This window comes from Scyliorhinus torazame, unplaced genomic scaffold, assembly GCF_047496885.1.
Source record: "Scyliorhinus torazame isolate Kashiwa2021f unplaced genomic scaffold, sScyTor2.1 scaffold_347, whole genome shotgun sequence".
NCBI lineage: Eukaryota > Metazoa > Chordata > Chondrichthyes > Carcharhiniformes > Scyliorhinidae > Scyliorhinus > Scyliorhinus torazame.
The window spans coordinates 59,535-82,644 of NW_027308074.1; the positions used below are offsets into that span (position 1 = coordinate 59,535).

Here is a 23,110-nt window from a genome sequence, read left to right on the forward strand (position 1 = left end):
TATGCTTTATCATAATTTTAGATGCTCATTCTATAACTTTATTTACCCCCTTAATTGTCAGAATAATCTTTTGTGACTTCATTTTTCCAATGCATTCATTTTCATGTTTTGATCACGTGGCCTTCTTAAAACCTTGAGGATATCTCACATTTTTGCGATTTTCAGAACTGGTACAAGCCTCAAGGTGTTGCATCGTGATCCTTAATATTCAAACTGCTTCTTTTCAGTTTTATTTTATCATTAAGGGGAATAAAGTGATTCACAGTGCCAAAATCAGACAATGAACATTGGTGGGAGAACTGATGAAACAGACGGACTCTCTCCTCTCAAAAAAGGTTCACAAGTGGAAAATAAAGTTCGTAAAAATTCTGAAATTGTTTTGCAGGGTAGATGTAAGGATAATCTTTCCACCTGTTGGGGGAGTCCAAATTTGGAGGTCATAAATATAAGAGGGTCACTAATCAATTCATCAAGGAATTCATGAGGAGTTTCTTTACCCAGGGAGTGGTGAGATTGCAGGATTTGCTACCACATGGAATTGTTGAGGTGAATAGCAGAGATGTATTTCAGGGAAAGTTGAATAAACACATGAGGGACTAAAGAATGGAGTGATATGTTGATGGAGTGGGATGAAGCAAGGTGGGAGGAACATAGAGAGGGCAGCATGGTTGAATGATTTGTTTCTATACTGTACATTCTATGTAACCCTGTGTAAAATGATTATGTGACCAAAGCAGAAGGTTGTCAGGAAGCGAGGAAGTTAGTAAAGGGGGAGAGGTTCATGGTGGGGCATGGCCATGGAGGGTAACGTAGTGGTTGTGTTACTGGAATAGTAATGTAGAGGCCTAGACCATTAATCCAGAGAACAGGGTTCAAGTCCCATCATGAATTTGAATTGATTTTAACAAATCTGGAAGCAGAAAGCTGTTGTCAGAATGGCCATGAAATTGTTAGATTATCATAAAAACCCAACTGGTTTGTCTACATCCTTTCGGGAAATGAATATGGTAATCTGGTCCTATATTTGTCTCCAAATCCATACCAACCTGGTAGAACCTGGATTGTCTTCTGAAGCGGTGTTGCAAAGTTCTTAAGGGCAACTAAGAATGAGCAATAATTCCGACCTTGCCAGCAACAATCACAGCCAACAGCCACATATCAAATAACTTGTAGCTGAGAATTAGGATTCATAATCTATTGCTTTTGAGGTGGTGGTTGTAGTAAAGGCTGGGTGATGATGTGGGAAGTAGGGGTGTGGATGAGTTAGTGGACGAGTTACATTTCACTTAGGCTAAATGCCCACACATACAGCGACAAAATAGTTCATTTGAAAACTTCTCAATTACTTATTTTATAAGAAACCTGAAGTTAAAAACAGGAAATGCTGGAAATGCAGGTCAGCCAGCCACGGTGAAGGGTAAAGGCAGGTTCATGTTTCAATTGAATGCTTTACCTGACAGAGGTGATTTAATGAGGTCTGGCGTCTGAGAACCTGTGAAAATCTTCTTGCCACTGAAAGGGAAACGCAAAGAGACTTCAGATAAATACATAACTGCTACATGTGTAAAATTCCAATAGATCAATCCACTTATCATTCTCTCCAGTCGAGATCACAATAAATCAGTGCAGGAATAGACCATATGACCATCAGTAAGATCATGGTCAATCTCAGGCTCCAACTCCACTTTCCCATCCATTTCACGTATTCCTTGATTCTCTGAAAGACCAAAAATCAGCCTATCTCAGCCTTAAAGATATTGAACAAATACATTGCTCCACAGTTTAATGTAGATAATTATGAGGTTATTCATTGGCTGAAAAAATAGTCAGGCAAATTATTATCTAAATGGAAAGCAGATTCAAAATACATTTGGGCAGTGGGATTTGGGTCTCTTTGTTCATGAATCGCAAAAAGATGGTATGCAAGTACAGAATGTAATAAGAGAAGCAAATGGAATGTTAGCGTTTATTGCAAAAGGACTGCAGTATAAAAGTAGAGAAGTGTTGTTGCAATTGTATGTGGTGTTGGTGAGACCAAATCTGAAGTATTGTATCCAGTTTTGGTCTCGTTATTTGAGGCAGGATGTGGTGCATTGGAAGCAGCTCAGACGAGGTTCACAGTAGTGATTCCGGGGATGAAGGGGTTAACGTATGAGGAGAGATTAAATAGTTTGGGCTCATACTCGCTGGAGTTTCGAAGGATGAGAGGGGATCTGATCGAGGTATATAAAATACTAAAAGGGATTGATAAAGTAAATGTATACCAAATGGTCCCTCTTGTGGGGCAATCTAGAATAGATATAGGTTGAGAGGCGGTTAATTTAAAACTGAGATAAAGAGGAACGACTTCTCGCAGAGGGTGGTGAATTTGTGGAACTCACTGCCTCATAGTGCGGTGGTGTCCGAATCTATAAATAGTTTCAAGAGGGAGATAGATATATTTCTGATTTTAAAAACGGGTGAAAGGGAGGTGGATTTGAGATCAGGAAGAGATTGGCCATGATGTGATTGAATGCCGGAGCAGGCCCGATGGGCTGAATTGCCTATTTCTGCTCCTAATTCCTATATTCCTATATATCACTTCCAATGCAAGTATATCCATTCTTAAGCAATCTTAGAACTTCCTGGGCATCAGAAAATATCTCCTTAATTATCAGTTTCTTAATGCTCAGCACATTAAAGTGACCAATCAACCTTCGATTGTCACCCAGAGATAACAGCACTGCAACAAACCCCGAAATGGGTGGAGTAAGGATGAGAGCTCTTTGTGACTCCTTCCAGACAGTCACTGTTGTATTATGTTGTACACGGCCATTGTAACATTGTAACATGGTAACATGGTAACATAAAGGTGCTCGGCGGAGCAAAGGTTAATGTGTGACTGAAGAATAGTACCGCCCATGGTATGATGTATAACAGCATGTGGTAACAGACTCGTAGAATGCTCTAGAAGCAGCTTGCATGGAGAAGCAACATCATGCATGTCAGTAACTGGGATCTGTAAATACTTAAAGGTTAGCAATAAACCGTTAATGTTGAAACATACAAGTCTCAAGATCTCATCATTGAGACACCATAGCACAATATTGTGCTCAGCGGTGGCACCATAATACATACACGTGGGTTTCACCCCCCACAACCCAAAGATGTGCAGGGTAGGTGGATTGGCCATGCTAAATTGCCCCTTAACTGGAAAAAAATAATTGGGTACTCTAAATTTATTATAAAAAAGCAAGGCGAAAGCTGTATTACGTTGCATGTGCCTGCATGCCATTGTAATGTAATGGCGCTCAGCAGAGCAAGGATTAACATTCAGCCGGAGACTAACACTGCCCACGATATGATGTATAGAGTAACATAGTATTAGACTCATAGTACACTCTGAAAGAAACCTGCATGAAGACATTTATGGCAATATCTTGGATATTTAAATCATTAAAGATTAGCAATAAACGGTTCATGTTTAAACATACAAATCGAGGATCGCATCATTCCGATCATTTTGTTAAAGGTGGTCCGAGTTAACACGATTTGGCTTACTACAAGTCATTAATCTGCTTTATTCCACTGCATGTGAAAATACAGAGCAAAGGTTATGACTGGAATCGTGTTGGTCATTTTCCATTTCTGCTGCTGGCAAATTATGTGGCCAATTGAACAGCCTCCCATTATAGAAACCGCCCACTATTTATTCCATTGATTTCAATGGGTCGAGAAACGGACAAGTCTCTAAGTGTTGGGCAATCCCCCACAATCCCTTTGTACTATCCCACCTAGTTCAATCAGGCCTGTCCTTGAGCCACTGAGAACTTTCTTGGCTGTGGGTCATTGCTTTTCAGCGCAAAGTCCACATTCTTATTGGATCACGAGACCTGCCTCTTCCATGAGTTTTGCCCTCTGTGGTTGACTGGCTCCACTGATAATACTGCTGACAACACCTTCTGCTGGGTGCAATTAATTGAATAGATTTCATCTTCACGTTGCCTTGCGGAGGTCTTGTGTACAGTGGGTGGTCTGGGTTCTTCTTCCACTCCAGGGCTTGATGAAGGTGCGTTCATAGCATGGCCAAACAGATTGATTCTTCCACCTCATGCCAATGACAGTCAGCCATGTGATGGAAAGAGTTTTGGAACCTCTACCATTACTATCCATAGCTCCAGACTACAACATGCATGTAAAAGTGTATGTTTCCACAGCAACTCGGACTCTTGGGCCTCAATTGGCTGCTGCAGATCAAAATAGTACCAAGAGCAGCGAGTTTGATTCCCTGTTCCAGCTGGGGTGGATTAGGGGCCTGGTCTACCTTTGGTGTAGGTTGAGCCATCTGTGGGTTGGGCATGTCTTCAGACAGAGCAATAAAGGAAAGGAATATTGTAGATCACAATCTCCAAATGCTTCTTCAGGTCTGACTGCAAAGCTCCCATAGACGTGACAGGAACATTCATGAGAGATGCTCCAATTGTGTAACAGTGGTTATTGGTGCTGCCAGGTGTTCCATTGCCGACAAACTGCCCTCCATGTGAGGGGGCAAGTGAGTCATCACCCTCACAAACTCCTGTCTCTATACTGCTCCATTTTATTTATTCTTTCATGGAGTATGAGCATCACAGGCTAGGCCAACATTTATTGGGTGGTGGCGAGCTGCCTTCTTGAACTGCCATAGTCCATTTTGGGCAGGTACTGTCTCAGTGTGAGGACCTTTCTTGTATCAGAGTTAGGGTGGCAGATGGTTGTGTGAGTGGGTCAGGGATGAAATTGGTGGGTGAGGGTGCAGCAGTTTGGTACAACTGAGTGGCTCGCTCGGCAACTTAGAAGTGAAGTTAAGAATCAACCACATTGTTGTGGGTCGGGAACCACCCATAGGCCAAACAGCAGATTTCCTTCCCTAAAGGGATACTAGTGAAGCAGATGTTTTTTTCTTTGAAGCAACAATGGATGATAGTTTCATCATGACTGAGACTAACTTTTAATTACAGAATTGAATTTAAATTTTGCCAGCTGCTGTTCTGGGAGTTGAACCCTTGCTCCTCGCACATTAGCCTGTGAACCTGCATTATAGTCCATTGACATGATCACTTTGCCACCATATCCCCTGGATGTGACGATGTGACGAGGCGCTGGGGACTCCAAAGGACTTCCCTCATCCATTTCTTGTGAAAGGAATCTTCTCGCTCCTCCTGTGAAGGGAAGATATTGTGGGTTAATAGTGTACTTGTGGACATTATAACAAACATTATTGTGCTCAATCACTATAGGTAGATATGTCTGTCCAATTATAGAATGTTTGATCAATATGGTACATACCACACATTCTGCCCTGTCCTCCAATGTCTTCCAACCTTTTTTTCCAAAGGTTTAATGATCCCGCCGAAACAGAACTTTGCTTTGTTCCGTTGTGCGCTTGTTTTGCCTTTAAACATAAGAGCAGTGCAGATTGAGGCAGGGAGAATTGGATAATGTCGTTGGCTTCCTCCAGGAATTCTCTCTCCTATAATCATGTTATTCCTCCTTGCCTGCCAGTATGGTTCTTGTTTTATATGCCTTTTACAAGTGATATATCAGAGTGTGTATGCATGTAAAGTTGAGCTGCAAGTTTACTGTAATATTTAGGCATTACCTCAATGACAGAGAAGACTTGTGTTTATGTAAACCCAATCAATATCGTTCAGAAATAGCCCAAAACGTGGAGAGCTTTACAGTGTGCAGTTATATGAATAAGCATGCCATTCATTTTCCATGTGATGACTTCACATAATCAGCAAATTAATGAGTAACCAGTTCATTTCTGTCTTGTTACAGATTGACTACGGAAACAGCTTGTTACTGCAGCAGTGCCTCACCAGAGCGAGAGCAACAACATAACGTACAGAATGTCTGCACTTCTGACAATGTTGCTATCTCTGAGTACCGCACTGTGGTATCAGAGCCTGGATTGAGAGCTCAGATAGGGATTAAAGTGAAAGTGCACTTGCTGAGGAAGGCTCCTTCAAGTCTATCATTGTTTCTCTCACTTCCTGACAGGATACTGAGACAGTTTTCCTTGCCTACCAAAAAATATAATTCTGATGATTCCATTACGGTGCTAGCAGAAGCCAGTCGAACATGATTGTTGTAACAAAACAGATTGGTTGCCTTTAGGCCGTTCTCACAGTGCCTCAGCAGTTGGTTAAGGCAGGGTTTTTCAAAGTGTGGATCACGACCCGTTGCCGGCGAGTTTTGGGAGTGTCGAGGAGTGATGGGCTGCGCCGTTTCTGCGGTGGTCCCGATCACGTGAGACGCGCCCAATGGATACTACCGGCTTTTAATAATAATGATGTTTTATTGTCACAAGTAGGCTTACGTTAACACTGCAATGAGGTTATTGTGAAAAGCCCCTAGAATTGAACCCCTGCTGCCGGCCTTGATCTGCATTACAAACCAGCTGTCTAGCCCACTGAGCTAGAAGCTGCAGCAGAGTTAAGGAGGCAGTGGCATAGCGGTATTGTCGCAGTACTAGTAATCCAGAGACCCAGGGTAATGATCTGGGGACCCAGGTTCGAATCCAACCAGGGCAGGTTGTGGAATTTAAAACTCAATAAAGTATCTGTAATTAAAAGTCTAATGATTGCCCAGGATCGGACGATCCAGAAGCTGGGGAAGGAGCTGGAGGAGCAGGAGGATCACCAAATGGTGGTGGAGATGGAGATGGGGAGGCTGAAAGACCAACAAAAAAGGCTTCTGGAGAAGGTGGAGGACCTGGAAAATAGGTCCCGTCGGCAGAATTTAAGGATCGTTGGTCTCCCGGAGGGGGCTGAGGGAGTGGATGCTGCCGCGTATGTGGCAGACATGTTCCAGAAGCTGTTGGGGAATTATGTCTTCCCACGCCCGTTGGAGGTGGACAGGGCGCACAGGGCGCTGGCGAGGCAGTCGCGAGCAGGGCCCCCCCCGAGCGATGTGGGGCAATCGCACGGGGAGCTGCAATTGGCGCATCTGCCAGGACCTGAGCGTGGAGATGGCCAGTAGGAGGGCAGGCTACAGACAAGTCAAAGAGATTTTGTTTAAGAAGCAGGTGATGTTTGGGCTGCTATACCCGGCGCGCCTTTGGGTCACGCACGAGGGACAGCCCCATTATTTTGAGGAGCCCGAGGACGCGATGGACTTCGCCAAGAGAGAAGGGCTGGTGCCGAACTGAGGACTTTTGGACTTAAGTTAAAAAGTTATTGAGTGATGTTTTTATGTTTTTCTTGTTTGGTGTTTTTTTCTTCTATATTCGAGTTTTTGTTGGAAGGAGAGGGAAGTTAAGGTATTTGGTTCTGGGGCTTTTTGTGTTCTGATGGGGGTGGTTGGAAGTGCCTATTACTTACTTTGTATTACTTGAACTGCACTACTGTCGGGGTTTTCTTTGTTCCTTGCGATTTCTTTCAGAGCCATTGCTGAAGGATGGCTGGTTTGGGGCAGTGGTGTCGATGGGCGGGGGGGATGGGACAGAGGGAACAATAGGTGGGAGACTTGTTGGTGCCGGAGTCGAGAGTCACCAGGCTAGCTGGGTGAGCTGGTCTACGGAAGCCAGGTGGGGGGTGTGCATATAGCTAGTTTATGGCAGAGGTTAGGTTACAAGGTGTTGTTGCTGGGGGGGGGTGACTTGGGTTGAGTAACATGGAGGAGGTCGAAGGTGGGGGCTGCCAGGAGGTGGGCCAGGGAAGGCGTGACAAAGGGGCTAGGGGCGGGCCCAAGAAAGGAGATGGCTGATCGGTGGAGGGGGGGCACGGTGCCCCCAACCAGGCTGATCACCTGGAACGTTAGAGGGTTAAACGGGCCGGTAAAGAGGTCACGTGTGTTCGCGCATCTGAGGGCGCTGAAGGCGGACGTAATTATGCTACAGGAGACTCATCTGAAAGTAGCTGACCAGGTCAGATTAAGGAAGGGCTGGATTAGCCAGGTCTTCCACTCGGGGCTGGATACTAAGACCAGAGGGGTCGCGATTTTGGTTAACAAACGGGTGCAATTCGAGGTGGGTAGCACAATTTCAGATGGGGGAGGTAGATTTTTCATGGTGAGTGGCAAGCTCGAGGGGGTGAGGGTAGTTTTGGTCAATGTATATGCCCTAAATTGGGACGATGTGGATTTTATTAAGAGACTGCTGGGGAAGATACCTGATCTGGACTCGCACATGCTGATTATGGGAGGGGATTTTAACACAGTCCTTGACCCCGGCCTAGACCGGTCGTGTTCAAAAACGGGTAGAGTGCAGGCAATGGGTTGACCCATGGAGGGCTAGTCGGCTGACGGGGAAGAGTTTTTGTTCTATTCACATGTTCATAAGGTTTATTCCCGAATTGATCATGAGCAAGGATTTGTTGGCGGGGGTGATGGACGTAGAATACTCGGCGATCGCTATTTCGGACCATGCTCCACATTGGGTTGATCTGCAGGTCTGTAAGGAAAGCTTTCAGCGCCCTCAATGGAGGCTGGAGGTCGGTTTGTTGGCGGACGAGGCGGTGTGTGAGAGGGTGAGGGAATGTACGCAAAACTACCTGCAGGTCAATGACACAGGAGAAGTCTCAGCTGCGGTGCTCTGGGAGGCGCTGAAGGCAGTGGTGAGAGGGGAGCTGATCTCGATTCGAGCACATAGGGACAGGGCGGACAGAGCAGAAATGGACCGGCTGGTAAAGGAGATTACAGATAGACAGGAGCTATGCGGAGACCCCGAGGGCAGAGCTATTAAGGGACCGACGAAGGCTACAGTCGGAGTTTGGGGTGTTGTCCACAGGTAAGGCGGTGGAGCAGCTTAGGAAGGTGAGGGGCGCGATCTATGAGCATGGGGAGAAAGCCAGCAACTGAGGAAGAGGGAGGCGGCTAGGGAATCAGGGAAGGTAGTCGACGGGGGGGGGGGGGGGAGGGGGGTAAACTTGGTAGGAGATCCGGCAGGGCTGAACAAGGTGTTCAGGGACTTCGAATGTGTGCTTTATACCTCAGAACTCCCCGCGGGGCAGGAGGGGATGAGGCGCTTTTTGGACGGACTGACCTTCCCAAAAGTGGGTAGGGGGTTGGTAGATGGGCTGGGGGCCCCGATTAGGACCGAAGAAATATTGGAGGGCTTGAGGGCCATGCAATTGGGTAAAGCCCCGGGGCCGGATGGCTATCCGGTGGAGTTCTATAAAAAGTTCTCTGAGATAGTGGGGCCGGTGCTGGTTAGGGTTTTCAATGAGGCAAGAGACAGGGTGGTTTTACCCCCGATCATGGCGCAGGCCACCATCTCCCTGACAAAGACCCGGAGGCATGTGGGTCCTTTAGGCCAATCTGTCTGCTCAATGTAGATGCAAAATTACTGGCCAAGCTCTTGGCTGCTAGGATTGAGGACTGTGTGCCGGACGTTATTACGGAAGACCAAACCGGGTTCATCAAGGGCAGGCAGCTGGTGGCCAACCTAAGAAGGCTGCTGAATGTGATCATGATGCCCCCGGAGAGTAGGGAGGTAGAGGTCATTGCGGCAATGGATGCCGAGAAGGCTTTCGACCGGGTTGAGTGGGCCTATTTATGGGAGGTGTTGGGACGATTTGGGTTCGGTGAGGGCTTTATCGACTGGGTTAGGCTGCTGTACCAGGCTCCGGAGGCTAGTGTAAGGATGAACAGGATGACGTCTGACTATTTTAGACTGCACTGGGGGACAAGGCAGGGTTGCCCCCTCTCCCCACTGCTGTTTGCGCTAGCAATAGAGCTGCTGGCAATTGCCCTGATAGCTTCTAGGGGTTGGAAGGGGCTGGTACGGGAGGGGGGATAACAGAGTCTCGTTATATGCTGTCGACCTGCTCTTATACATCACGGATCCAGTGGCTGGGATGGATGAAATCATGGGAATCTTGTGGGAATTCGGCCGGTTCTCGGGGTATAAACTGAACATGGCAAAAAGTGAGTTGTTTGTAGTCCAGGCGAGGGGCCAGGAGGATCGGCTGAGGGGGCTGCCGTTTATGTTAGTAGGGGATAGTTTCAGATACTTAGGGATACAGGTGGTGCGGGACTGGGGCCGGTTGCACAAGTTGAACTTATCTCGGTTGGTGGAGCAAATGAGGGTCGAGTTCCGGAGGTGGGATGCACTCCCACTGACACTAGCGGGGAGAGTGCAGGCGGTTAAAATGACGATCCTCCCGAGATTCCTGTTCCAGTGTCTCCCCATTTTCAAGAAGGTTAATAAAATGATTATGGGATTTGTGTGGGTGGGTAAGTCCCCGCGGGTGAAGAGGGTGATGCTCGAGAGGAACCGAGGGGAAGGGGGACTGGCGCTGCCAAACTTTAGTAATTACTACTGGGCGACCAACATAGCTATGATAAGGAAGTGGATGGTGGGTGCGGGGTCGGTTTGGGGGCGGATGGAGGCCGCTTCATGCAGGGGCACCAGTTTGGCAGCCCTGGTTACGGCGCCCCTGCCGCTCCCTGGCGCCTGTATACAACACACCGACACATACACCCATACACACACACACACAAAGCCATACACAGACATACATAAACATACACACATATACACACAAAGACATATACAGACATACATAAACACACACAGACACATACACAGACACTCATACACACAGCCATACACTGACATACATAAACACAGACACGTACACACACAGACACTTACACACCCCGACACACACACAGACACATACACAGAGATACATATACAGTGGGGGATTCAAACATACACACACAAGGGGCTGTTTAGCACAGGGCTAAATCGCTGGCTTTGAAAGCAGACCAAGGCAGGCCAGCAGCACGGTTCAATTCCTGTAACAGCCTCCCCGAACAGGCGCCGGAGTGTGGCGACTAGGGGCTTTTCACAGTAACTTCATTGAAGCCTACTTGTGACAATAAGTGATTTTCATTTCATTTTTCATTCATACACACAAACACACACACAGGCACACAGACACATACACAGACATACATACACACAGACACACACACAGACATACATACAGACACCCACCCACACAAACATACATACACACACAGAGGCTCACACAGACACATGCAAACACACACACATACACACACAGATAAACACTACACACACATACATACATGCAGCATTGATACAATGAGCGCTATGCTGCCATGTGAAATGTGATAGATCACAGCAGCGGTGTGCTGAAACAGTGTTTCTGCTGCCTGGCCTCTCTGGATGACTGCAGAACCACAAGGAACCTCTGCTGCAGGCGACACAACCTTGCCAGTGGTGATGACTGGATGGGTAAGAGTGACGAGGGCAGTCCATTCAGCTGGAAAATGGGGAGGCAATTGGTAATTTATTTAATAGCTGCAGCCACACACATTCACATAGCTGGTGAAAGAGGCCCTGTCCATGGTGCTTACACAGAGAAATGGGCATTAATACAGCATCTTTCATAATCACCAGGCAGCTCAAATGCTTCTCAACCAATGAATTCCTTCTGATGTAAGAAACACAGCAGCTAATGTGCGCCCAGCAAGATCCTGCAAACAGCAATGTGTTCATGACCAGATGACCTGTTTTTGTGATGTTGATTGAGAGATAAACATTGAACAGAACACCAGGGATAACAGCCCGTCACATCTTCAAATAGCGCTCTGGGATCTTTTACTACCACCTGTTAGGGCAGACGGGATCCTGGTATAACAGCATCTCTCCCTCAGCACTGCAATTTCACCCTTGACTATAATGCTCAAATCATGGAGTGGGACTTGAACCTGGAACCTGCTGAGACAGAGGCAAGAATGCCACCCACTGAATCACAGCTAACAATGATCAAAGGACAACATATAACCAGCAGTGTAACTCCAGTCCACCAATTGTAAATGTATCAGAGACTGGACAATAAAAGGGAATTGATGATTTTTCTGGTGGGGATGGGGAGGGGGGGGGGGGGGGGGGGGGGGGGGGCGGGGGGGGGGGGGGGGGGGGGGAGAAGGGGGGGGGGGAGGGGGGGTAGATTTCTTTTGATAATCTTTAGGTTAAAGATTTGTGGTTTGTTCTCAGGAAATGAGATGGGTAGGTCAAAGTGCAAGATTGCGTATACATTTCTGAATGTATATATATTATTCACCTCTTACCATTCAATATGATGCAAGCTCACAGGGTGTTTGCGTTTACTTTAGTCAAGTCGCACAGTAACAAAGTGTTAACAGGTAAGTCATCCGGGCGTTTATTTCACACCTGTGTTGTGCAAGCATGTCCCAGGCAATATTTACTCTGATCTACAACTTACATTCAAATTTGATATTTCTTAAATTTTCAGGAAGTTCGTGAAGCGCAACTTTTAGCCACTCATCCAGCTGTTTAGCAAATTTGCGAATCACCTGTGTCAAACTGAAATGAGAGATAAAGTGAATGAATGAATCATGTCCTGTAGGGTATTCTTTCACGAAAACAACTTGCATTTATATAACACACCTATAACATACTGGAACATTCATATATTACACACTAGGCCTCACACATTGCTACAGATGTAAAAATAATCTTCTCTTTGCAAAAAGAGGAAGGCAGTCAGCCATTGAACTGAAAAGTCATATACAGACCTGGCCTTTGGAAGGGATAACCTCGTGTAAACCTAATCACTACCATTATCCACTAATATTGGAAATTAAGGCATTTGGTGAATTGTTAACCTGCCTCTTCTCTTTCTAAGTGCTGAGTAACCTGCAATGCGTTTCCAACATTTTCTGTACTCTCTACTCCATCGACAGTCAGGACTGTGCAGTGGCAAAGGACAGATTTTCATGTGTGACTTCTCATGTGGTGACTTCCTAATCTTGGTCATGCTGCAAGTGCATTGCTTTATTGGTGGTGGGTGTTTTCACAAAGGAAGGCCAGAATCTGATGATGGTTGCTGGAAGAGGACCCTAAGTTGTTGAGCACCTGATCTGACTATCCTGTTGACTTCATGAGTGTCAGGTCTAGTTCAATGCCTGGGAGTTAGAGTGTGCTGAGTTCAAGTTTCACTCCAGAGACCAGTTGACACTCCCAGTGCAGCACAAAGAAAGCACTGCATTATGGGATGGTCAGGACTGAGGGAGCACTACACCAATCTCCAATGGACGGTCAATACAGAGGGAGCGCTGCATTGTCAAAGAGTCAGTATTGAGGGAGTGCTGCACTGTTGGAGGGGCAACGCTGAGGGAGCGATGCACTGTTGAAGGGGCAGCATTGAGAGAGCACTGTACTGTCAGAGGAGTAGTAATGATGGAGTGTTGCTTTGTAGGAAGAGCAATACTGGGGGAACATTTCATTGTTGAGGGAATGTTGCACTTACAGAGGTGTAGTACTGGAGATACCGTCTTTCCAATGAGACATTAAATTGAGGTCTCATCTGAACTCTCAGGTAGATGTAAAGGTTTCTACAACTTTATTTTGAAGAGCGGGGTCATAAATTCGAACATTAAACTAATAATAAGCAGATTCATTTGCATCTATAGCAAAGTGTGACATGTGGAGTGCACTAGAAACAATTACACAAAGGAATATACAGTAATTAATTGCTCCCAGATTAATTTGGACATAAAACACTACCACAAATGAATCTTCATTCGTTGGTTTAGATTCAATAGTTACAAGAATTGCTGCTCTGTCTAACTCTCAAAAGGACCATTACAACCTGTTGGAAGGAATGGACCCTCCAGGCAGGAAACTCACAGTACATGAAGAATGGATTTCTAATATAAACTCACTAAAGTGTATACGCACTCCTGTGCAATCATGGTTTAGGAAAACAAGGTAGAAACATCACAGGATAACCGGAGTCCCGTTGGATTTTACCCACAATTGTTTCCAACTCTGGAAATAAATTAGGAATGAAAGTAAATACTTGCAGGAGTGTAAAACTGGTGACAGTGGGTTGATCATCCACCAGAGGCTGGTCCTGATTTTCCTGTCCATTGACTTCAATGGGAGCTCATGAGGGGGTGGATATATAATGGGCGAGTGCCTGGCAGGAAAGATGCCTGATTGGTAAAGTGTGTAATAGCCGACTGATCCACTGTCCCTTGTACACCCTGGCTGGAATTGGACTTTCCCCTGCTTGAAGTCTGGAATTGTGGATGCTGTAGATATGGACGATGGTTTGACCAACCTGTCTGGTAATGCCTGTAGAACAGTGGGCATCAAAACCCCGGAGATTGCCTTGTACAATATGGAGTCACAAACACCTACAATGTTCACGACAGTGGTAGAGCCCAGGACTGGGAGCATGTGTGGAGGCATTCCTTGCCAGAAATGTAGAAGAAAACTTTGAACCTGGTTCACACAGGGAAGGAAAAGAAAGGAGCTTATAAATGTGGCTTTAGCCCTGAGTGAGCAGATGAGAGTTGGGCTCAAAGAGAAGTGCTCACCTCATCGAAATTTGCCCTGATCACTGTGTCTAGGATTCTCTGACAGTGAGTTCGATACATCATAATAAAGGTGGAAACCTAGACGTTAAAAAAAGGCAGAATAATCTGGTAATATTCACAAACACCAAACTTTGTCCAACGCTACATCCTAGTTTGATATTATTTGCAACAATAAGGCAAACTTTTATATCAAGGGATTGTGTAAACCATGGATCATTAGATACCATTCTCACCACAAAGTCCGAAAGATTTAGGTTTTCAATTCTCATTCCAAAAACTTAAGTCCTTTGTCACGAAATGTATCATGACAGTATTATAAATCATGAAACGCCTATTTTTTAAAAAGATTATTTTTAAACGAATGTCAAAACGGCTCCAAGAACTGTCAACCAGGTTTGTGGATCAGACTATGGTTATTTTATGAGGGGACAAAGTCACTGTTTCTGATATTGACTCAATGTTCGTCAGACTGGAAGACGAACAAAACTCCACTGACACCTTCATTGTCAACAAAATACAAATTTACCTTTTCAAAAACAGATGTTTTTGGTGTACTGGACCACAAGTGAGAGAAAGAGTCTAACTACCTAATGGGATTAAAACAAGACCTATTTGGACCATGACTCGGCACTGATACTGGGTCACATGATATAGCGGCCATATTTACTCCCTGTTTAAAATATAGTGAACTGCGACAGACAGAACTCCAGGACGGAATTACATCACACAGGGAGAGAGGGACCAACAAGCACAGCTATCGAACTAATGGACTCAAGCTGGCTAAAAAAAGGGCCACACTGCAGTTCCCTGAAAGGGAAATAAAGAACTTCCTCTCTCCCCACCATCTCGTTCCATCTCCAAGCTTACCCGAAAAAACTAACCTCCTTCAGATATACTACAGCAGTCATTGCAACAGAATCACAGCATCTTTACAGTGCAGAAGGGGGCCATTGAGTCGGCACTGGCTCCCTCAAAGAGCATTCTACCTTGTCCCACTCCCCTCCCTGTCTTATCCCCGTAACCTTGCACATTCTTTCTTTTCAGATAGCAGTCCAACTCCCCTTTGAATACCTCGATGGAACCTGCTTTCTCCAGCCTCTCAGCAGGTTCAATTCCAGACTCCAACCACCCCAAAGTACATTTTTGTTACCTCCTCGCAACTTCTGAGACATCTCTGCAAATCCTTCACATCAGACAACTTAACAACGTAATTATAACAATCACAGGCCTACGTTGAAACAGAGCCTGAGATCCATTCTATTTTTGTAAGTATTGTTTTATCTTCATCTGTTTTGTGTGCATGTGTGAGAGTGCGAGTGGAAGAGTGAGGGAAACAAAGGTAGGGACTTTCCAGCCCCGCAGTGTGTCTTCCCTCAGCTCACCATTGACCAACGGCGTGATCTTCCGGATCCGCCAAAGTCTACGGCATTTTGCCCCGTTGATGTGGGGAGTCACCTTCGGCAAGGCCAGAAGATCCAGCTGGTTGAAAGGGCCGGAAAAGACGTCCATAGTTTTCCTTATTAACCTCCAGCCGACTGAAACAGCTTGCTGCTGGGTCATTTAAAATTGATGTTCTCATTCCAAGGGTTAGAAATACAAACACGCTCACAAACAGATATAAATAATCACAGGCGATAAAAGGTAACACCTTAATATTGTCCATGACACCATATTCCAGGCTGATAATTAGGGTTTCCAACCCTTTGGTATTGGCCTGGAGTTTCCAGGGGTTGAAGATCAATCTCCAGGGCACTGCTGTGTGTAACCCTGGAGAAAAATCATCAGGACAATTTTGTCATTTTGTTTGAACATTTCTCTTTACCAGATATAAAAATATTTAAAATGAGAGAAAAAAAAGGCCCTTTGGCTGACAGTAAAGCATCATCCCATTGGGTAATGAGTCTTTTTGCTTTTTAATTGGTGTAGGAAGACAGCGTGTCACAAGGATGGATATTTCATAGAATTTACAATGCAGAAGGAGGCCATTCGGCCCATCGAGTCTGCACCGGCTCTTGGAAAGAGCACCCCACCCTAGGTCCACACCTCCACCCTATCCCCATAACCCAGTAACCCCACCCAACACTAAGGGCAATTTGGACACTAAGGACAATTTATCATGGCCAATCCACCTAACCTGCACATCTTTGGACTGTGGGAGGAAACCGGAGCACCTGGAGGAAACCCACGCACACTCGGGGAGGATGAGCAGACTCCGCACAGACAGTGACCCAAGCCGGAATCGAACCTGGGACCCTGGAGCTGTGAAGCAATTGTGCTATCCACAATGCTACCGTGCTGCCAACTAATGGCTGGAGCTTGAGGGAAGGTCATGTGATGAAACCTCCAGGAATACATCGAATCACAATTGATAAGCCGACTGACAACCCTAGTGTAGAACTGAAGGAGCGCTGCGCCGTCCCTCAAATGCAATATTAAATTATGACTCCCTCAACTTGTTCAGGTGGCTGCAAACAATCCCATGACACCTGTAAAGAGCTGGAACTGACTTCTGGTATCCTGGCCAACTTTCCTGCTTCAATTATACTTATTATTGTCTGTGGAACCTTGACCATTGCACTTGCTAATGAGGATTTGCTAATGAGAGTGTAATAGTGGTAACCACTGTTGCTTCACAGCACCAGGGTCCGGGTCGATTCCCGGCTTGGGTCACTGTCTGTGCGGAGTCTGCACCTTCTCCCCGTGTCTGCGTGGGTCTCCTCTGAGTGCTCTAGTTTCCTCCCTCAAGTCTCGAAAGACATGCTGTTAGGTAATTTGGATATTCTGAATTCTCCCTCCGTATCCCTGAACAGGTGCCGGAATGTGGCCACTAGGGGCTTTTCACGGTAACTTCTTTGCAGTGTTAATGTAAGCCTACTTGTGACAATAAAGATTATTATTATTATTATTATTATTATTAAGTGGATTTACGCACGTGTGTGAAATGAATATTATTGTGAGGCAGTGGAAGGCAAACCACCACTGACAAAAATTGCCAAGAAAAATGGTTGAGAGTTCAGGATCAGGTCAACAGACTGCAAGCCAAGGAGCTACCTTCAGGCAGACACCTGTAGTATACCATATAATGGGATACCTGTATAAGGTAAAGTTGCCATAGTCTCAGATGACCATAAGCTGCTTTTCCCTTTGAGGGGGAGAGCTGACTGGTGGTGGTTTAACTTGAGGATCACCACACCTCCGGCAAGGAGCAAGGTTGAGAGAAGGGGGCCTTCATAGGTAATTGGACAATGTATCACTAACAATTTATGCTTGTATTTCTCAGGTCACACCAGTATAGTCCTCCCAGTCCTTTTACAGATGAGTTTAAACTTTTCCACCTTCTGGATACGGTGGGATTGGAATAACACTCGGAAGAAAACTGGAATCCCCTGTGCTAGACAAGGTGAAACAGCTTGACATGGTTGTCAGTCCCTTTACAATCCAAAATACAGCAAGCAGATCATTGCTCAATCTACACTCCCCCAATGCCTCACTTATATATTCGCTCCTGATAACCCAGTCTTCCGTTCCCTAAACCATCTGTTTTCTCTCCGCATCCATGATCGAATAGTCCCAGAATGTCACTGGACTAGCAATCCAGGTAGTTGGTGGAATTTAAATTAAATGAATAAATCTGGAACATCAATAGTCTCAGTAATGCTGGCCATGCAACTCTCATCGATTGTTGGAAAAACCCATCTGGTTGACTAATGTCCTTTAGGGAAGGACATTTTCCATCCTTACTGGTGACTCCAGATCCAAAGCAATGTGGTTGACTCTTAACTATCCTCTGAAATGGTTCCATTCAGGGCTGGATTCGAAGACCAGGGGGGTAGCAATTCCGATCAGCAAGGGTGTGGCATTCGAGGCTGGGAGAATTGTGGCAGATAAAGGGGCAGGTATATAATGGTGAGTGGAAAGTGGGAGAGGGTCCGGGTGGTGTTTGTGAACGTCTACGCTCCGAATTGGGATGATGTGGAATTTATGAGACGCATGCTCGACAAAATCCCGGACTTAGAGTCACACAACCTGATCATGGGGGGAGACTTTAACACAGTCATTGACCCCGAGCTGGACCGGTTGAAATCCAGGACAGGGAAGCGACCGGCAGTGGCTAAGGAACTGAAGGGTTTTATGGAGCAGATGGGGGGGGGGGGGGGGGGGGGGGGGGGATCCCTGGAGGTTCGCGCGGCCGAGAGCGAAGGAGTTCTCTTTTTTCTTCCACGTTCATAAGGTTTATTCCCGCATAGACTTCTTTGTCTTGAGCAGGGCGTTAATCCCAAAGGTGGCGGGGACAGAATACTCAGCAATCACAGTCTTGGACCATGTCCTGCACTGGGTGGACCTGCGGCTGAGTGAGGGGAGAGGGCGGCGCCCACTCTGCAGACTGGATGTGGGGCTGCTGGCGGACGAAGAGGTTTGAGGGGGGATTAGCAGGAACATCCAGGATTACCTGGAAACATATGATACGGGTGAGGTAGCAGCGGCAACGGTCTGGGAGGCTCTGAAGGCAGTTGTCAGAGGGGAGCTCATCTCAATTCGATCCCATAGGGAAAAGAGAGAAAGAGTGGAGAGGGAGAGACTGGTGGAGGAGATACTCCGAGTGGACAGGAGATACGCAGAGGCCCCCGAGGCGGGGCTACCGAGGGAGCGGCGGAGTCTGCACGCGGAGTTTGAACTGCTGACCATAGGGAAAGCGGTAGCACAGCTGAGGAAGGCAAGGGGGGCAGTCTGTGAGTACGGGGAGAAAGCGAGTAGAATGCTGGCACACCAACAGCGAAAGAGGGAGGCGGCCAGGGAAATCGGGGGAGTAAAGAATAAGGAGGGTAACATGGTCTTGGATCCAGGGGTGGTGAACGGAGGAGTCTTTAAGGAGTTCTATAGTAAACTATATGAGTCGGAGTCCCCGGCTGGAGCGGAAGGCATGAGGCAATTTTTGGACCAGTTGAGGTTTCCAAAGGTGGAAGAGGACCTGGTGTAGGGGCTGGGGCCCCCAATTGAATTGGAGGAGATTGTCAAGCGTATAGAGGGCATGCAATCGGGTAAAGCACCGGGGCCGGACGGTTACCAGGTAGAATTCCATAAGAAATTTTCGAAATATTGAGCCCACTCCTGATGAGGACCTTCAATGAGGCTAGAGCGAAAGGAACCCTCCTCCCAACAATGTCACAGGCCTTGATCTCACTCATTCTTAAACAAGGGAAGGACCCGGAACATTGCGGGTCATACAGGCCGATTTCGCTTTTAAACGTGGATGACAAATTGCTCGCTAAGATTCTGGCCACAAGAATTGAGGATTGCGTCCCATGGGTGATAGAGGAAGACCAGACTGGGTTTGTGAAAGGCAGCCAACTCAGTACCAATGTCCGGAGACTTTTGAATATTATTATGATGCCCTCAGAGGGAGGGGAGGCGGAGGTGGTAACAGCGATGGGCGCAGAGAAAGCCTTTGACCAGGTGGAGTGGGAGTACCTGTGGGAAACGCTGGAGAGGTTCGGGTTTGGTGACGGCTTTATTGGCTGGGTGAAATTGCTGTACCAGGCGCCTGTAGCAAGTGTTATGTACAAACCGGCTGAGGTCGTGGTACTTCGAACTTCACCGGAGAACGAGGCAGGGGTGTCCCCTCTCCCCGTTACGATTTGCCCTAGCTATAGAACCACTAGCTATGGCGCTGAGAGCCTTGAAGAACTGGCAGAGACTGGTTCGGAGGGGGGGTGGAACATCGGGTCTCACTATACGCGGGTGATTTGCTCCTGTACATCTCGGACCCTGTGAAGGGGATGGGGGAGGTTCTGCAGATCCTGAGGGATTTTGGTAGTTTTTCAGGGTACAAATTGAACATGGGAAAGAGCGAGTTGTTTGTGATCCAGGCCAAGGGGCAGGAGGAGAGACTGAAAGAGCTGCCGCTCAGGGTGGTAGAGAAAGGTTTTCGTTACCTGGGTATACAGGTGGTCAGGAAATGGGAGGCCCTGCACAGGCTCAACCTGACCCGGTTGGTGGAGCAAATGGAAGGGGACTTTAAAAGGTGGGACATGCTCCCGCTGTCACTGGCAGGGGGGGTGCAGACCGTGAATATGACTGTCCTCCCCAGATTTTTGTTTGTCTTTCAGTGCCTCCCCATCTTCATCCCTAAGGCCTTTTTTAAGCGGGTGAGTAGGATCATTACGGGCTTTGTGTGGGCAAATAAGACCCCACGAGTAAGGAGATCGCTGTTGGAACGCAGTCGGGGGTTGGGTGGGTTGGCGCTGCCGAACATTCGCAACTACTACTGGGCGGCCAATATAGCTATGATTAGGAAGTGGGCGATGGGGGGCGCGGCGTGGGAGCAGCTGGAAATGGCGTCATGTAAAGGTACTAGTCTGGGAGTTTCGATAACGGCTTCTTTGCCGTTCTCGCCGACCCGTTACTCCACAAGTCCGGTGGTGGTGGCGACACTGCGGATCTGGGGACAGTGGAGGAGGTACAAGAAGGTGGAGGGAGCGTCGGTCTGGACCCCGATATGTGACAACCACAGGTTTGTCCCGGGTAGGATGGATGGTGGGTTCCAGAGTTGGCAGAGGGCAGGCATCAGAAGGATGGGAGATCTGTTCATAGACGGAAGCTTTCCCAGTTTGAAGGCGCTAGAGGACAAATTTAATCTGCCTCCAGGAAACGCCTTTAAATATCTGCAAGTACGAGCCTTCCTGAAAAAACAGGTAGTGGCCTTTCCAACGCTGCCGCCACTGAGAATACAGGACAGGGTGGTCTCCGGCACGTGGGTGGGGGAGGGGAAGGTGTCGGTTATCTACCAGGAACTACAGAAGGTGGAGGAAACCTCGGTGGAGGAGCTCAAGGGCAAGTGGGAGGAGGAGCTAGGTGAGGAGTTGGAAGCGGGTCTGTGGGCAGAGGTCCTGGGCAGGGTTAATTCCTACTCATCATGTGCCAGGCTCAGTCTAATTCAATTTAAGGTGGTCCACCGGGCACACATGACGGCAGCGAGAATGAGCAAGTTTTTTGGGGTAGAAGACAGTTGTATGAGGTGCAAGGGTAGCCCTGCAAACCATGTCCACATGTTATGGGCATGCCCGGAGCTTAGAGAGTTCTGGCAAGGGTTTGCGAGGGCAATGTCCAAGGTGCTTAACACACAGGTGGTGCCGAGTCCAGAGATAGCGATCTTTAGAGTGTCAGAAGACTCGGGAGTTCAGGGGCGAAAGAGGCCGATGTCTTGGCCTTTGCCTCCCTAGTAGCCCGGAGACGGATTTTATTAATGTGGAAGGACTCGAAGCCCCCCGAGTGTAGAGACTTGGGTTAACGACATGGCTGGGTTTCTCAGCCTCGAGAAAATAAAGTTTGCCTTAAGAGGGTCTACGCGAGGGTTCTCTCGGAGGTGGCAGCCGTTCGTCGACTTTCTCGGGGAAAATTAAAATTACAGCAGCAGCAGCATTCTGAGGGGGGGGGGGGTGGAGGTGAGTGCTTCATTGGGATGGTGTGGGATGATTGAGTCGCATGGGGTAATGTCTATTTAATTGTTATTGTATATTCGCTTTTTGCACTGTGTTAATATTCACTCTAATTTGTTTTGTTATTATTGTTACTACTGTTTTATTGTGAAAAATTCTGCAAAACCTTAATAAAAATACTTTAAAAAAAAACTATCCTCTGAAATGGCCGAGCGAGCCACTCAGTTCAAGGGCAATTAGGGATGAGCAAGGAATGCTGCTCTTGCCAATGTCACCCACATCCCATGAAAGATTAATTTTAAAAAAGCAATGACTAGCAAGGCTGAGCAGGACATGGTACAGGGGCAGCTGAATATTCTTGGGAATAAGGCAGTAAATTAAACTAAATGTAGAGAAATACATCACACAAAGCCAAAAATATCCAAGAAGGTACAGTGACTTAACTGGAACGTGGGCAGCACAGTAGCCTAGTGGTTAGCACAATTGCTTCACAGCTCCAGGGTCCCAGGTTCGATTCCCGGCTTGGGTCACTGTCTGTGCGGAGTCTGCACGTTCTCCCTGTGTCTGCGTAGGTTTCCTCCGGGTGTTCCTGTTTCCTCCCACAGTCCAAAGATGTGCAGGTTAGGTGGATTGGCCATGATAAATTGCCCTTAGTGTCCAAAATTGCCCTTAGTGTTGGGTGGGGTTACTGGGTTATGGGGATAGGGTGGGTGTGTGGGCCTGGGAAGGGAGGCCGAATGGCCTCCTTCTGCACTGTAAATTCTATCTATAAAATAATGTGAGTGGGAAGCGAACGACATCTGCTCATCCTGATTGATCGAAGCAACCACAAAATTGCTCCACATTGAGTAAAGCAAATCAGATTTCAGGAAATGGTCACCATTGAGTTGAGAAAGTTAAGCCATCCTGCCCACTTTATAAATCATTGGGGTGTACAGTTCTGGTCACCGCAGTGCAAAAGGGATAACGGAGCTATTGAAACGATACAGAGGGTCACCCAAGGTGGTTGAGGAGATGGAGGGAGTGGAAAAAAGATATAAATTGAGTATGTTGTCACTGGAAAAGGGGGTAAGACATGATACAATTGCTGTATTTAGGATTATAAAGTGATTAGATAGTATTGGTCATCATGAACTGGTTCACCTTGTCCAGAACAATAGATCCAGAGGCCTGCACCAGAAGGGAGTGAAATTCAAAACCAATCTTATGAAGGAGAGAGAGTAGTATGCTGTTGTTGGTTGTCATGTACTGTTGCCGTCTGAGATATAGATATTTGTATGATTTTTTATTTAGGGTACCCAATTATTTTTTTTTCCAATTAAGGGGCA

General features: G+C 46.8%; 1 protein-coding gene across 5 annotated transcripts in view; it reads right to left on the reverse strand.

The window, feature by feature from the left end:
• Nucleotides 1-23,110, reverse strand: part of LOC140406188 (transcription factor RFX4-like) — a 107,026-nt gene that overhangs the window by 57,459 nt on the left and 26,457 nt on the right. For all 5 annotated transcript variants that reach the window (XM_072494330.1, XM_072494329.1, XM_072494327.1 and 2 more), the window contains 4 exons: nucleotides 14,347-14,424; nucleotides 14,088-14,251; nucleotides 12,225-12,325; nucleotides 1,454-1,512 (listed from right to left, as the gene is read on the reverse strand). In XM_072494330.1, the coding sequence (XP_072350431.1) occupies nucleotides 1,454-1,512; nucleotides 12,225-12,325; nucleotides 14,088-14,251; nucleotides 14,347-14,424 (402 nt within the window). The remainder of the gene's footprint in view (nucleotides 1-1,453; nucleotides 1,513-12,224; nucleotides 12,326-14,087; nucleotides 14,252-14,346; nucleotides 14,425-23,110) is intronic.